We start from the raw sequence: 17,054 nt of genomic DNA, 5'->3' as shown, positions 1-17,054 counted from the left end.
TATCAAAGATGTTAATATTTTCTAGGTCTAGACTTTTTATGTAAAAAAAAAAAAAAAAAAAGGAGGGTCGGTGGAGTGTTGAGGAACCCAAAACTTTGCTGCTCAACTTTAAAGCTAACAACAATTTACCTGCATCTCATGATTGTCAGGTCTCAAGTCAGCTCATCATAAATTGCTACATTTAGGCATAAAACAAAACTATAATCATCATAAATTTGCTTTACACTATTTAAAAATATAGTAGTGTGAACATCAGCAATACTAAGTGTGCTCCATGTCATTAAGCTATTCAACATAATATTTAGCATTAATCTTTTCAGCTACTAGTGTACATTTATTTCAGTTAATATAGTTACTAATTTGCAATGCAGGTTTCAAAGTTTAAAGCATCTTTCAATTACACTTTCCATAGTCACTGTATTGATAAATCTTGAAATAAAAACAAATAAAATAGAGTAGCATTTTTAAAAAAGGTTGTCAAATCCTCTAATCCTAAATAAATGAAAATCCTTGCCTTGATAGGAAAGTATTCAGAAAGAGGCTTGTCAAAGCCACCTGGCACACTGCAGTATTCTGTGGGGTAGATAAGTGTAGTAGAACGAAGAAGATGGTGCAGTAGGTTACAAGACAGAATGTAACCCTGCTTACAGGTTAAATGTAGGGTTCGCTGCAGAATCTTCACAAGCTGCTCCCTGTATGGCAGCAACTTCTTTCCATCCACTCGAGTGATCTAATAAAAGGTAGAAACATTCAGAAGTAAACATAACCAATGAAGTTCAAGAGCTGTAGCACAGGATAATAAAGATCAACACAAGTCCACAGTACCTGGTATAAAACTAACTCTTAAAGTGGTGCTCCATTAAATTTGTATAGAAACATCCAATTCTGCTGCTACATGAAACAATATCAACTTGACTAATGCAACAGCAACTCCTGACTCTATGGCCTCGCCAAGTCCCAGTGCTGTCCAACCTCCATCATGCACAAGATTTCTGCCTTCACAAGTGGATCTTTTCAAGTTTCATTTTAAAATATAGATCTTCTCTTGCACAGTTTCATCCCTTGTCCTTTATTGGTACCGGAAACAAATGCTTTAAATTTATTTCCCATATAACTAAAACATTCATTTTCTGTAATGTATATCATATATTACCCACTCTTGCTTAATTCTGCAGTCTTTAGGAAAAAGACTATATGAAATACTACATATAAACTTTAAGTATAATAGTGCAATAGCAAAAATGAACTGCTTCTTTCCGCCCAATGGCACTAAAGTTGAGCCAACGATGGAACAGACATGCAAAGAGACAACCAAAATTTAACTTTTAACATTCTTTGCAGTACCTCTGACAAAAGCTGAAGGTTCCAGAGTAGCTCCTTATCTAGCTCTTCATCATGCAAGACATCATCATCTAAACAGCAAAAGTATGAAGCGCTACTGTTGTTATATGGAAGTTAAATGTTTATATCTGAAGGTTTTCCAATTTCAGAAGTTAAACCCACTTGAGTATTACAAATCAGCTCAGCCATTCACATCCAGAGTATTACATTTATGGATGTTTAACCACCCCCAACCTTCAAATTCATATTTAATTCCCACCCACCAGATGCCAATGCAATCAGTGTGTTCGTCAAGAAGTAAATGCATTTATTTAATACTAATTCAGGAATCAGAGAGTCAAATCTATTCTTATAAGTGCTTTTATTAAACATGGCAGATGAAAAGTTTGTTAATATTTATCTCTTGAAATGACTTTTGGAAACCACATTTCTTTAGAATTTGTTTACAAACAATCTTTCTACACACATCCTAATAAAAGCACTCTCTTCTCACTTATTCTTTCCCCATCAGTCAGATGACTTTAATTTATAAAAGAAAAAAGAATATTCTCCAAAGAGTAGATGATGATTTTAAAACACCGATTCTATGTTTTAGATCAGCAAAACTCAATCCTGTATGAAGCTAGTGGAATACATTTGAAATCTTCTGAACTTACTTATGGTAAGATGAGTTATAACACTGCAGCAGTGGGGCACAAAGAGCTTCAGAGATTCCTCAGGGCAGCACTGAAAACATGATCATAAATAATCAATTTAAACAAGGAGATCTTATGGTGATAAACAAGAAGAATAATTAGCATCATCTCACAACATTATTTACAACAGAAAAGTAAAGAAATAAGAACAGGACCTTACTCAGTTTGGCTGTTATTCAACCTAAAACTTTTTGATGGTTGGAGTTTGATTCCACACTTTTAATTCTCAGCAAGCACAATAGTATATTTAAAGTGTAACACAAACTGCATCTCAAACTTGCAGTCCTATGGATTTTAAACTATACTCACAAACTATTTAACCTGTTACATTTTCATCCCATTACAACTATCAGATTTTAAGCAGGATAATTACAGATAGATTGTAAGAAAAACCTAAATTTCCAAACACATTTAAAGTTTTCCACAATAGTAATGCAGGTTCAGTAAGTAGTAATAGTCTTGTATGTAAATTAAACTCCCAGTGAAATAAGAGTTCTCTTTTTCTCACTTTTACTGCAGCCCGGCACATGTCAGCAACCATCCGACCAGCAACTCTTGTCTCAAATATATTTGAAACAGCAAAGTTAAAAACTTTTTCCAAAGCAACCTAAGTGGAATACAGAACAGAAAAAAATATTATCTCATCAACCATCTTTTGAACAGAGCAATGTACTGCAGTACTGCACCTATGAATAGAGGTGATGCATGTGTGCGGCAAATCATGTCCTCATTGTTATTCTGTAAAATGTTACTGTCAAAAGCGCATGTCAAATAAAAGCAGAAGAAACATGGACCTGGAAAGTCAGAAATAGATATTCTGCAGAATCATTTTAAATACTCAGAATGCTTGAAAGTTTAGTATGGAGAGATCACCCATTCAATTAGCTTTAGTTATAGATGTTGTGTACTGTATGGGGGGCGGGGGAGAGAAGAGGAAAGACAGCAACTTATTGTGCGAGAGAAAATCCTGCATAGTTCCTTGCTTGTATGGCATGGCTGGTTTATTACAGGAAGCTTCTGCAGACTATGTCAAGTTCAGTGCATTGGAAGATAAGGATGTTACAATATGTTTGGAACAAAGAGCTTCACAGTCTGAGAACTTTTTCCCCCATGCATCCGACGAAGTGAGCTGTAGCTCACGAAAACTTATACTCAGATAAATTTGTTAGTCTCTAAGGTGCCACAAGTCCTCCTTTTCTTTTTTTCATGGGTCCCCCATGGGAATGAAGGCAGCTAGAGGAAATCAAAGACCTATTGCTGGTTAGCAGGGGAAGTCTATATCCAGTATCCACTTCAGCTTTAGGATACTTCCAAAAAGACACACACAAAAAAGAAGAGGCTTTCATCAAGTAAGCCACAGAACTCTTCAGAGAAGTATCCCACTCCCTCTGTGGTAGGCTCTCACCTCTCTCCCTCCTCACAACTGAGTGGCCCAAAACACACATTTTCCTGCCGCCATATTGGGTGAAAAGAGCCAGATCCTGGCAATGGTGCTGGACCAGTTCTGGATCAGCTGCTTTCCCTGCCTCCACTTTGGCTTTTCAGAAGGTTTGCAAACTGGAGGTTTAGTTCCTATCCCCACATACAAGCATCTTTACTTTTCCTCACATCCTACAAAGCTAGACCCATAGAAGGGGAAGAGCCTTAAATATTTTGTTAAGTGACATTTAAAAGAAAAGAGCTTAATTCTGTCACCCATCTGTAGGACAAGTTAGATAAAATGCAGTGCAGCCTGCAGGTGACTACTTACTATCCAAATAATGAAACAATTAACCCACTCAACTGGAAGATATACAGATTAATACTTTATAACCGCAACAACACTTAGGAGGTTTATATTAAACCAAAAGAAGCCATACACACTACTATATTTCATGAACGCTTGATGAAGCAGCTTAATTTTTGCATGCTAAGTGTCCAAACACACATGAACTGTAATTTAAATATCACAAGGCCAGAGTTTTTACTGTAAGATTCAGGGAAGACTTTGCTTATAACACTGGTGGGCAGAGAAGCCACAGTAATAGCGATTTCAAACCTCTGGGGGAGAGAAGGCGGTATCTGGGACTTCAGTAGTCACCACTAGCAGATGAAGGGGGAACCTTGCTAAACCAAATTGACCTCTACTACTGTTTTACATTATCTGTTAGAGTATTAAGTGTAGAGCATACACTTTAGAGTAAGTTTTGGCTAAGACTTTTGTACTGGAGCACATCATTGTATTATCTGACAAAGCAGACATCATGAAGCATTTAGCTCTTCTTTTCCAGGTTCTCATCAGAAGTCCAAATGTGCGGCCATCATCAAGAGAGAAGACTCATCAAACGTACAAGCGTTTTGCTATCATAGAAAGAACAAAATCCTCCTTGTACAAAACTGAAAATGAACTGAAGGTAAACATTTTCTTTTTTCAGTACAAAAGTTCCACATACCTTAAATATCTCTTTTGAACACTGAGTGAGGATTGTACTGAAAGTGGAAGAAAGACCTAATTCCACTAAACTCTCTAGATGAGTCATCTTCTCAGTCTCAGTCTCCTCTCTAGTTTGTTCTAGTGTGCTGCTTTCTATGAGTCCAAAACATCTACACAATTGGAACAAATCAAGATTTAGTGAACGAATAAAAAAGAATCTTACTTTGAAGATTTTCATGCTGAAGTTAGTATATACACTTACCTGTCCATAAACTGCAGAACAAAATCTTCAAATTCAGCAGTAGCAGAGCACAATTCTCTCTCCACCTACAGTTTTCCAATGTAAAGAAGAAAGACTCTGAACATTTAACTTTCCTACTTAAATATATATTTATATTCCCTAACTTACTACCTTTTAAAAAATACTTTCTAAGTAAGGTTAGCACTTGGATCGACAGACTGGAGAACTTAGTATTGCAGTCCGCTTTATCTACAGTCCAAGAAGGGAGCCACAATCCAATCTTCTTTATACTGTCCTACCAGCATGCCTGGCCCTGCAATCTGGTGGTTTAACCTCTGAGGGTGAAAGTAGTTTTGTCTCCACGGCCATTAAATCCTTGGCCCCACAGCTATAGCCAACAAGGATGTCAATTAGTGCTAATTGTGATGGTAGATTTTTTCATGCTATCTGTACACTAGGAACTCTGGGTGCAAACTCTTGCTATATTTTCGTGAGTGCTGTGATTTTGTGGTATTAACATTGAATGAGAAGTCTCCAGCAGCTCAGAATTTCTGCCTGAGCTGTAACTGATGGTACAGTTCTGAACACAGCCATAAAGGGCCACTGCTCAGAGACTAAACTGCAAGTATTGGACCGCAGCTGCCACCAGCAGGGACCGCTGCTCTATTTGTAGAATCCATCTGTTCCCCAGCTTAAGCAGTTTGTGTCAACCATGGGAACAACAGACTGTGGGGCAAGCAAAGAAGCGGGGGAGGAGAGGCAGAGGGTGGCACGGGGGGAGGAGCTGCCTCCGTGGGCCGCTCCTACCCAATCTTCTCCTCTGTTCAACACTAAGTGGAGAGAGGAAGGGACACAGAATCAAAGGTGAGTGGGAAGTGGGGGAGCACAGTAGAGAAAACTGTTTCCAAGCATGGGTGCTGGATGGAGGCAGTGTTTAGGGGACACAGATGGAGCAAGAAGGACAGTGCCCAAAGGGAGGGAGGGGGTAGCAGAGGATAGAGCAAAGAGTTGAGATCAAAGCCTGGGGAAGGGATGGTTTTGGATAAGGGCCCCACCTACCCACTAGCAGTGAATGGGAAAAGGTCCCCCAGTTTGTGTGGTGCATTTTAGGATGACTTCAATGAAATGACCATGCACAAAAAGGGTGATTTCCCCTAAGAGTTCAAAACTGACAAAAAAGCAGCGAAGCACTTGCTTGCTTCTTTTTTCTTTTTTTTTTATTTTTTATTATTAAGAAAATCATTTCCATTTTTGGATTTGTGAAGGTGGCAATCGTGGAAACTCAATGTTCAACCTCCTTTCCAAGAGGCTACCAAACAGCTAAATTATTAATTTTAGTCAATACCAAATAGGGCCAGATTTGGACTAAAAATGAGAGGTGGAATATACCTCATTAACAAGTCTTCAGTCTACATACTTTGTTGGATTTATTGTAAACACATTAAAGGGGCACTACCACGTGGTTTTACAGAACCCTAACACTAATAGAAGGCTAGGGTTTTGGGGTTTTTTTGAGTATCAAATACAGTTTGGATTTAAAATATCTCCAAACACTGCAATATTGTACTAATGTATGATAACTGAGAAGTGAAAAGGGATCAATTTTCATTGCTCAGTTCAGTAAACCTAAAGTGAAACGATTTAAGATTTTGAAAATTATTTCTCTTATATTAAGCTGTTACTAATAGGAAGTGTGTTGTTTTTAACTATGCAGGGCAATGTTCTCAGGATGCCCCTCTAAGACTTTTGGTAACACAGTTGTACAAGAAGGCAGTTAAATTGTATTCCTGTAGAGAGATCATTATTGTACTACTAGAGTAAGCAATGTTTTGTAGTTTATATTTTATGTCTAGGAAGCATTCTTACCTCTGTGAGGTCATCTCTCTCTTGCAGCACAGATGAACAATCTACTAAAGGCACCAGAGTAGAAAACGTTGCAATAAACTGGAATGTGATCTGTTGGGAGTTGCAAACATGTTTCAACGCACATTATCACATTATACATATTAAAAGCTGATGAGATTTAAAACAATCTATGGGATTTAAAGCTTGAGGCATTAATTAGAACAGGAAATCTTTACAAACTTTCTGTAAAAAAAATTAGAAAAAAATTAGTTGTTTTGGAAACTTTTATTAATATCTTTCATTCAAGGCAGAAAACTTCTGTAATGGTTACTACCAAAATCAAGTACAGAAAATAATTCCATTTTCTGTAAGATTATCTTATTTTGTACAATTCAATTATGGAATTTTAAGGAAGAGAGACTTCCAACCTAAAATGTAAAATATGCATAGGTATGCTACATTTAAAGATGCATCAAATGTGAAAGTGACATTAGGTGTCAAATATATATTGTTTAAATACCTGATCAGCATAAGTCCCTAAGATATGGGCATTTCAGACCTGATCCAATGCCCACTGAAGTCAGTGAGAATCTTTCCGTTTACTTCAATGAACTTTAGATCAGACCCTTAGGATATGTCCACACTGCAAATTAAGGTGCAATTGTAATGCAGGTAGGGGTACTTGTGCTAGCTTTAATCTAGTTAGTGCAGGTAATAATAGTAATGAAGATATGACAGCATAGGCTTCAGCATGAGCTAGCCAACCCATTGCAAGTCCATCGGGGACCCTGTGAGTGTACACAGATTGCTGTGTCTACCGCAAAGTCTTCCCTGCTATCATTACCTGTGCTAGCTAGATTAAAGCTAGTGTGGGTCTGCTTACCTGCACTACCATTACATCTGAATTTCAAATGTAGAGATACTCTTAGAGGCAAATTTCTGCCCCCATCCCTTGCACAGATGCGCAATAACCAAACGTGCCATTCAGTTCACTGAGCTGAAGGCTATTCAAGGTGAGTCCACTGTATATGCACTGCGGAGTACTGCTGTACAGCAGCATAGAAGGGTGGTCTATGACAAGCCACAAAACGTGGTCAGTGGGTCCACAAACTATATGGATTGCCTGGCTAAAATCCATCCAGATGATGCAGTAATAAAGAGATGCTTCGTGCCATAGCTTCGATATATTTTTTTGGGATGTAGGGAATTTTGTCTGCAATTCTCACATAGGTCTCTTGCCTAAAAACCTTCTATATGTCAGAATTCAACCGCACTTTATATCGCGGCTCCATTCATAAATTGTTTTACTAAGGGTCAATTTGTGATTATAGGTTAGGCCACAATTTAGTCACGGGTATTTTTAGTAAAAGTCATGGACAGGTCACAGGCCAGTCACGGGACCGCTGCCCAGGGCTGGCTGGCCAGGAACTGCTGCCTGGGGTCGCGGACTGTGGCTGCTCCAGCTGGCCACCCGGGGAAACGCTGCCCGGGGCTGCTCTGACCAGCCGCCCACCCAGGGCCAGCAGACCACGGCTGCTTCGGCTGGCCACCCACCAGAGCAGCAGCTGATATGGCTGTCCCAGGGGCCACCTGAGCAGCTGGCCCCAGAGCCAGCTACTTAAGCAGCCCTAGGGTCAGGCACACTGGCACCTGCAGAAATCACAGAGGTCATGGAAAGTCATGGAATCCGTGACTTCCGCAACCTCCATGACAGACACGGAGCCCTAATTATGGGTGATTTAATAAATGGTTAGTCAACGGTTATATTTTGATGGAGGTCAACAAGTTGCTTATAATGATCTATACTTTTTACTGATGCACTGAGGGTTACCTATGTACACACACTATTCATACCTGTAATACGTTTATAACATCTATTAATCATTTATTAATCTTTTATAAATGGAACCTTAATATGAAGAGTGACCTAAAATCCTTTGGAAACATAATGTGAGATCAAAATTAAAGAGCCTTCAAAGTAACCCTAAATAGACAAACTGTATTTTATACTTTAAAAAATCTGAGATTTATACACTTACCATGCATTTACTAAAGTCATTTGGATCCACACCAGGCAACGCTCTCATCAACAGAGGTAGCATGTGTGTCGGACCTTCAGGAAACCACTTGCCCCCAGACACCAGGCTACGAGCTACGCCAATTACGCAGCTTAAAGTAGCTGTGAGCTGATGAGGTTCTGTTAATGTCTCTAGTGCAGGGTATGTTCTACAGAGATTGAAGAAAAAGGAAGATTAAAAACAGCTAAAAATTGTAAACTTCTAAAAGAAAAACCATACCTGATGAAATTAGATAAACAATACTATGTCAGTTTAAAATGTTCCTTTTAGAAATTATACAATAGTCCAAACCTTTTGTTGTATTTCACTGCACAGTGAATTTAATAACTCCTTTCTTTTAAAACATGCTCCTCTCATCTGAGCAGAGCTGTTCACCACCAGTGTCCCACAGAATTATTGTTGAATAAATTATGGGTGATTCCAGTACATTGTCTGGACTAGATCCAGGGCTATAAAATTAAAAACAAAACAAAAACTGAAGACTGACTATTACAGGTGCTATGGGTTAGTCAAAAAAGCCCATATTATTAAAATACTATCTAGATAAATGGTTCAGATATATTTACAATATGAGCTCTTTATGGGTTTCAAAAATTATATGTAGGACAAAATCTTGGTCTTTATTGTCTCTAAATATCAAAATTAAATAAAGATGCAACGTTTAAGAGTTTTATATTAACCCATTAACTGAAGAAAGCCCTTTATTTCAAGACATCTTGTTAAAAATTAAAGCTCACATTTATTACACAAATAAAATACTGGAGTTGAATTTTTACCTGTCCTGTGCTTTTTTATATAGGGCACTTCTTTAGCACCCCATATAGTGATAATTGTGAAATAATTCCTATTATTCTCATGACAGTTCAAGGACATACTGAGTCACTGTGTCACATCTGCACTACTTCATTCAAAACACACTAAATTACATTTCTCAGATGTGCCTACACAGAACAGAGCATTGCATTAAGTGTATTGAGACAATAGCATTTAGCAATATAAGCCTTATGCTCCACTACTCAATTATGCAGTCATCCCTAACCCAGAATAAATACATTACCACTGTTGCCTTACTTAGAAGAGCAGTTATGTTATTTTTATATGTAACAAATGTAGCGAGTAAATAAAGGAATGTGGGAGGTTAATTTTTCAGACACTGCAAAGTTCAATTATATTCTCTGGAAGGGGATGGTGCAATGGTTTTACAATTTTGGTCGTTTGAAGGGAAATGGTAAGAACAGTAAAGCGAAGGGCAACAAAAATGATTAGGGGTCTGGAACACATGACTTATGAGGAGAGGCTGAAGGAACTGGGATTGTTTAGTCTGCGGAAGAGAAAAATGAGGGGGGATTTGATAGCTGCTTTCAACTACCTGAGAGGTGGTTCCAGAGAGGATGGTTCTAGACTATTCTCAGTGGTAGAAGAGGACAGGACAAGGAGTAATGGTCTCAAGTTGCAGTGGGGGAGGTTTAGGTTGGATATTAGGAAAAACTTTTTCACTAGGAGGGTGGTGAAACACTGGAATGCGTTGCCTAGGGAGGTGGTGGAATCTCCTTCCTTAGAAGTTTTTAAGGTCAGGCTTGACAAAGCCCTGGCTGGGATGATTTAATTGGGGATGGGTCCTGCTTTTGAGCAGGGGGTTGGACTAGATGACCTCCTGAGGTCCCTTCCAACCCTTATATCCTATGATTATGTTGTTGCCAGTTCATTTGATTTTTATAGTGAATTTCAATTATAGTTGGGGGCCCAAAACATTCCAGATGAGTGCTATTTTTGCAGTTTTCTTGTAAAATCAAAGGCAACATTGAAGCAAATTTTTTACCTACCTGTAACAATACAATGTATCATTTGTCAAAGAAAATTGAAAAATCAATATAAATAAGTAATATATTACACACTTTTTGCTACTCAAATAACATTAAAGATACTTATTTAAACTTTGGCCCAGATTGTGAGCTGTGACAAGGAGAGCTCAGCACAGCTCAGGAGTGAGGGGTGCAAATCTGGCTTACAGTTGATCCTGAAACTGTCTGTTGACAGTCTCCATCATAAATTAGAGCAGCCTGAAGGCAATTCTAATTTATGCTCTCTAGCAACAGCCCCAGCCATTCCAGGAGCCAGGGAGGAGCTGAGCACAAAAACTAAAAAGCACTTCCTCCTTCACTTGACAACACCCCGACTAACCTAGCTGCAGGGATGGGTGTGGATCCGATCTAATTCAGCAGCTCCCCCAGCCCAAGTACTCCCCTTCATCAAGGAAATTCTTCTGTGGCTCACTATGGCTGCTGGGGGGCAAGCTCTGAACTTCTATTTGCAGTAATGTTTCTTCATTGTAACTTACTTTTCAAGTACAGGTGGAATTACTAACTCAGGACGCATTAGTGCAAGATTTTGTAGGGCTTGAGCAGCCTCTAGGCTTCCAGTTTTACTAAACATAGCCAGAAGGACAGGTTGAATAATGCATTCTACGAAGTCTGTAACATCTTGATCAGTAAGTTTATGGCTATCAGGCACAGGAGTTAGCCAAGTCTTCTTCTTGTAACGCTCACGATGCAGTCTTCTAACAACACTACTTGGTAACCTTTGAAGCAGTTTCATCAACTTGTTCTGTTGGATATATAAACCAGAGGAAACAATCAATTTCAAGTAATTAGCAGTGAGAATGGACAGTGGCAAAAACCTGATATACCTTTCCTATACCAGGAACTCAAAAATAAGCTTGTTAACTTCAGGTCAGTTGCTCAAAATGGATAAGAACCGCAGGAATGTAGTAAATCTAAATGTTCAGAATTCACTATGAGAATTCAGTTCCCAGAACATTACAAGCTACACTGTTCATGTCATTCCTAATCATTTCTATAAACATTTAAAACACATGCTTATATACTCTGTACAATGACTAAATTAGCTCTAGAAAAAACTCAGATAAATAAAGATTACTTACCAGCAATGGAGATCTTCCATAAATATGTATGTGCAGAGGATATGCTTGAAACATTCTGGAATATGTAAGCCATCCTGTGATCTTGGAGCTGCTCAGGAATGAGGCAGGACCCTGGCACGAGTTAGAGCAGCCTTGCCACTAACTTGTGCCAGCTACCAGGGGAGATGCCCTGCACTGCCTGGTAGAGGACCCACTACAATACCTCTAAGTTGTCCAAGGATCCTCTGAGGGTCAAGAAACCCAGCTTTAAGGTTGTTAAGGGACCTACCCCACTTCTGCAGAGCAGGTTGGGAAAGGTACCTGCCCTTGTGTTCACTATTCACATGCGTCAATATCTATTTCCAGTAACAAAGAGTTAATGTAAAAAGCATCAAGAAAGACTGACTAAATTAACTTAGTCTGTGAACCAAACCTAATTTATGACAGCACTGCTGGAATTCAGTGCAGCGAATTGTTCACCAGAAATATTTTCACCAGTAATATCTGCAATAGTAAATTGCCTTTTAGTAAGCTCCTTTCTGCCCTAACTTATGCACAAGCAACTCCCATTCAAGAAAGTTGTATGAAGGCAGAATTGGATCCAATAATTTTTCATATGTTTTTCTAGGATACTTCTAATTAAAAATAATTGTTGGAGATTAAAAAAAGCTCATTTTATCTCTGACAGGAACTGTGCACAGAGAGATATAGAAAAATCCAGTTCTGTTGAGAACTGGAACATCAATTTTAACTGTGAAAATTAAGCTACAGTCTAAATTCAATACTAAATATTAGAACAAAAATAGCATAAAATGTTAAATAGTGGATTTTTAGCTGTGCTTTTAACAAAAGCTCAGTTCATGTTGATCAATCAAAGTTAGATTCTGCTATACCTACAAATGTAGGTCAATATTGTATCATATTCTCTTAACGAAGAAAGTGTGCTTCAGACACTAGAATTATACGATCAATTATTCCAAAATCAGGTTTTACTAGGTTCTTGAAAAACTGACAGACACAACAAAGACTAGCAGCAAGTTTAATCTGACATGTTCATTTTCACAGCTTGTACTTAAAATAGTTAAAAAATAAGCCATGTTTTCTTAATAGATAGGGATAGTTTTCTGGCTCCTTTTCAGTTTAATTTCACACATCATATTAGTGTTTTCTTGGAAATTTATTTTTTAAAGTATATACATAGTCCACAGTAATCTATTATAGGATGAAATGGTTTGCATAAAGCAGCATATACTCTTTTACTAAGAGCGAAGAGCACAGCAGTGAAAAATTCAGGATAAAATTATAATCCCACTCCAAATTTAAAATCTTTAGTCTTAAAATCAAAGCATAACAAACTCACCAGCCAGCGACCATTATTTGAAGGATGGTAAAAAGATGCAATACTATTGAATAATCCAGACAAGTGCTTCTGTACTAGTTTACTTGGTCCACCCTGTCCAAAACCAAATACATATATATTTAATCTACTTACAGGAAAAGCATGAAAAAGGACACTGTTGAGGTCAGAAATCAAGTTTAACCTACCCAAAATAGATTATTCAGCATCATGAGACAAGTTAAAGATCGATATAATATCCTTCCATAACAAAGGCAACTTGGATTAACTAACAAACTATTAACACAAATCACTTGGGCTTGGTTTTGGTCACAGAAACATTCTATTACCTCTCTATGCTTTTCTTCTGTTCTTGCGAACAGAAAGAGTTTTAAAATTTGCAAGAATTCCACTTCTGTCTATTTTTAGAACTATCTTTCTTAAGTATCTTTTTATGTATAACAAATGCCATGCAATATTACAGTCTGAGGAAGATGGGCAGGAAAAAGGAAACTGCAATATTCTGGTAACGTATTATTGAAGACAAATTCAAACTACTGTGCAAAGGACACCGAACTTTTGTTCAGCTTCTAGTGAAGAACGGCAGCGTCACTAAAAATACCCCAGACCAGACACAGGAAGCCTAATAACTGAAAGAAATATACATAGGCTTGGAAGGATTAGATTCTTATTCGGTTATATCAGTTTCACCATCAACAAACCAACGGGAAAATATTTCCGTGAACGATAATAAAAAATTACAGATAGGCTAAGAAAGAAAAATACTGCTTGAGAACTTATTAGAATTTCATTTAAGGAAATTTGCTTTGCATACTCTGACATGTGATGTTGACAATTTGTGTTTTACCAGTTACAAAGATTTAATTTTACTAAATCTCAATGTCTTCTCCAATTAAATAATTATTGTTTGACACCCCCTCCCATAATTTCTCAAAACTATGAAAATTTAAAATAGATAAAAAAATCTAAAATGCTTAAAAATAAACATCAATATTATTGGTCAAAATTGTAAAAAAATAAAAATCAAATTTTGCCAAATCTAAATATACATTCCTGTAAGTGGGGTGGCTGATTTCTCCTAGAAATTCATATTCAAATTTTTATATATGCTGAGAAAGTTAATAGGATGGTTCTTAACCCAGTATTAAGAGCAGCACAGCTGTAAGTCAGTAAGAATAAAAAGCAAGTTACCTGAGATTTGAACCTTGTAATGAGGCAGAGTGGCCTCCCTCTGGACTTGAGAGCGAGGGACCACTAATTCCTCCAGTGGGAAGAGCCAGACCCGCCTCCCCCCCCCCCCCCAAACAGAAGTACCGGGGTGGAACTGGAAGTTATAGGAAAAGCCCTGCAGCTCAGGTGAGCAGGAGCCACAGAAGAAGATATGCCTCTCCAGTCTGCTGCTACAGCCAAGCTGACGATGTGCAGCGCCTTGCCTCCGGAGGAGACTATGTTACATTGCACCCCATATTCTTCAGAGAGATATTATGATGATATGATTATGGCATAATTCTGATGTATTTTATGCAAGATAGGTCATGTGAGATATTACTGAAAAAGTTATGATTTACTGAATATGATTATCCTATTTGTATGCATTATCACTTTTGTATCTGAAGTTAGGAATATTGACTACGCATCTGTGTTACAAATGTGAGCACACATTGGGAACGCCCACTAGACAAAGGACTCTCAGTCTAGATGGCTGTCTGGGAAAGGCCCGTTCAAGTTAATGAACCATTAGTAAGAACAATAGGCCTTAGAAGAAGCTTATTTCACACCTGGGAGCCTTATTGAGGATGCTACAAACAGCCTTCGACTCATGGCAGCTATGACACTACAGGGACATGTGACCATGTCACCTGGTGCTGGACTCCATCTTGGGATATCAGTGTTTTTCCACTGACTGGCATGGGAACCAAGCCTTGAAACAAAGGTTTCCTGCCATATGCAAAGGCTATTTAAGGCATCATCGTGGTTCTTCACTGACTCCCCACCCAAAGAGACTCCTGGAAACACCTGAGGAACTAAGACTGAACTGGAAGAAGTGCTGGACCCAGGCTAAAAGGATTTTAAGCCTGTGAATGGAACACCTGGGGATTACAAGCTGTAAACTAGTGCAGCTTGCCCCTTAAGAAACTGTAGCCTGCTTCTATCATCACATACGGTGAGGATTTGCTATTCAGATCTGATCTATGTAATATATTAAGCTTAGTTTGCGTTTTTTGTTTATTGCTAGGTACTCCGCTGTGTAATCACTTAAAAATCTATCTTTTGCAGTTAATAAATTTGTTTTTGCTTTGTATAAAACAAGTGTGGATGGGAGTCATAACTCAGGGGCAGAAAGCTGTTGTATATTCCTCTCCACATTGAGGGAGGGGACAAATTTCATGAGCTTATGCTGTACAGTTCCCTGTGCAGTGCAAGACGGTGTAATTTTGGGTTTACACTTCAGAGGGAGGTGCAGAATAGCTGGGAAGTTCCTTAGCTGGAGCTTTACCATGCAGAAATGATCACAGCATCTGCACGTAACTGCAGCTGGGTGTGCCCTATCTGTATGCGTGCTGGTGAACGTGCAGGCTGTTCACAGCAGTACAGTGTAAAGGGAGCAGTATAGTGAAAAGGGAGCCCAGGCTGGTGCGTCGGGGGGCTCAGTGGTACCCCAGTTCCAGATGGCACCTGTCACAACCATCCTTAGAGAGGAGTTGCCAGGACTGCCGTGTGCAGTGTACCCTGAGGAGACAGAGAACCCTTGGACTACGGAACCCCCTCTCCAAACTGTGATAGGAAGTAGCTCAGGGAAACCAGACATTAGTCCAGTTTGGTTCCCAGAGCAGGGGTCAGGGTATTTTGGTGGGATCCCTCGTTGACCCAGTGGCAGAACACTCCGCCACTGTTAGGGCCCAGTGGAGTCGGATGGGTCCGGGTCCCCCTATGGCTCCCCGACACCAACCCCATCCCAGGGATGGCGACGTTTGTACCCCTAGGCCAGAAGGCCTGTGTTTGGCTTGTGCCATCAGGAGACAGTGAGCCTTAGACTGCGTTTGCTGGCTGCCTTATCTAGGAGGCTTAGGCTAAGGCCTGCTCCTTGCTCTGCCCCACCCAGAGGGCCAGAGCCCTAGACTGTTAATTACTGCAAGCCCCAGCCAGGAGACTGTGGGCTAAAGAGTGCTCACCGCTTTGCTCCACCTGAGGGGCTAGAGCATCAGCCTGTTACTGCTTCTTTGCCTCTACTAGGTAGCTACAGAGCTGTAGACGTCTTACTGCTCGGCCCCACCAGCGGGACCCGAGCGTGAGTGCTGTTGCCTGATACAGCTAGGTGGAGTGACCTCCCGCCTCATTTGAGAGCAAGGGACCACTACAAACCTAAATGTATGCTTCCTGAACAAATATTTACATTCAGAACAGGGCAGCTACTTAGAATGATTAATTCATTCCATGTAGTAATGTTGGCAGGCTATAGCATAATGTTAGAAGCCTTCTTTTTGTAACTGTTATTGTTGGCATTTCTTTACATTCTTTGATGAAACAACATAGCTCCATTTCAGTGCACTAACGTCACCCAAAATTAAATTCATGATTCTTTAATTATCCTTACAGGATGCGAGGTAGACCCATGAAAATTTGGACTGTAAACCTGAGCTAAGTTGCAACTCTAATAACAATAAAACTGTAATGAAACAGACCTGAAGTTTAATTGTTTTATTTCAATATAATGTACTCTATCCTGCAATAAAGCTATAAGGAATTTATAATATTTTATAGTAATAGACTAATGACAGAAAACATAGGATTAGGATTCCCCACTGTACTCTAATGGGTGAGGCATTTATGATGTGTTGTTCACGTCCATTCCAGTCCAGGGCAGAACATGTGTCCCCGACGGAGATTTTTGCCTTAGGGCCAGCTGTGGTGCCCTCTGGAGTACCGCACTCATGCTGTGGTATATCAGGGGCTGGCGGCCCTACGCCCTCTCTGTTCCTTCTTGCCGACAACTCCAACAGAGGGGCAGAAGGGTAGGTAATGGAATGGACATGAGCAACACATCTCCCTGAAGAACAACAGTTCTGAAAGGTAGGTAACCTTTTTTCTTCTTCGAGTGCTCGCTCATGTCGATTCCATTCTAGGTGACTCACAAGTAGAATCAATGGAGGTAGGCTTGGAGTT

General features: G+C 39.3%; 1 protein-coding gene across 4 annotated transcripts in view; it reads right to left on the bottom strand.

Moving 5' to 3' along the window:
• The window catches only part of PSME4 (proteasome activator subunit 4), a 218,513-nt gene that overhangs the window by 136,266 nt on the left and 65,193 nt on the right, over positions 1-17,054 (bottom strand). For 3 of the 4 annotated variants that reach the window (XM_073339167.2, XM_073339165.2, XM_073339168.2), the window contains exons 9-18: positions 12,894-12,986; positions 10,952-11,217; positions 8,575-8,761; positions 6,557-6,646; positions 4,712-4,776; positions 4,469-4,619; positions 2,545-2,643; positions 1,998-2,067; positions 1,345-1,412; positions 515-730 (exon numbers count right to left, since the gene is read on the bottom strand). In XM_073339167.2, the coding sequence (XP_073195268.2) occupies positions 515-730; positions 1,345-1,412; positions 1,998-2,067; positions 2,545-2,643; positions 4,469-4,619; positions 4,712-4,776; positions 6,557-6,646; positions 8,575-8,761; positions 10,952-11,217; positions 12,894-12,986 (1,305 nt within the window). The remainder of the gene's footprint in view (positions 1-514; positions 731-1,344; positions 1,413-1,997; positions 2,068-2,544; positions 2,644-4,468; positions 4,620-4,711; positions 4,777-6,556; positions 6,647-8,574; positions 8,762-10,951; positions 11,218-12,893; positions 12,987-17,054) is intronic. The other variant, XM_073339166.2, reaches the window with a different exon arrangement.

This window comes from Lepidochelys kempii, chromosome 3 (genome assembly GCF_965140285.1).
Source record: "Lepidochelys kempii isolate rLepKem1 chromosome 3, rLepKem1.hap1, whole genome shotgun sequence".
Taxonomy (NCBI): domain Eukaryota; kingdom Metazoa; phylum Chordata; order Testudines; family Cheloniidae; genus Lepidochelys; species Lepidochelys kempii.
Note: the sequence above shows the minus strand (reverse complement) of the source record. Positions and strands in the feature narration are given on the sequence as shown.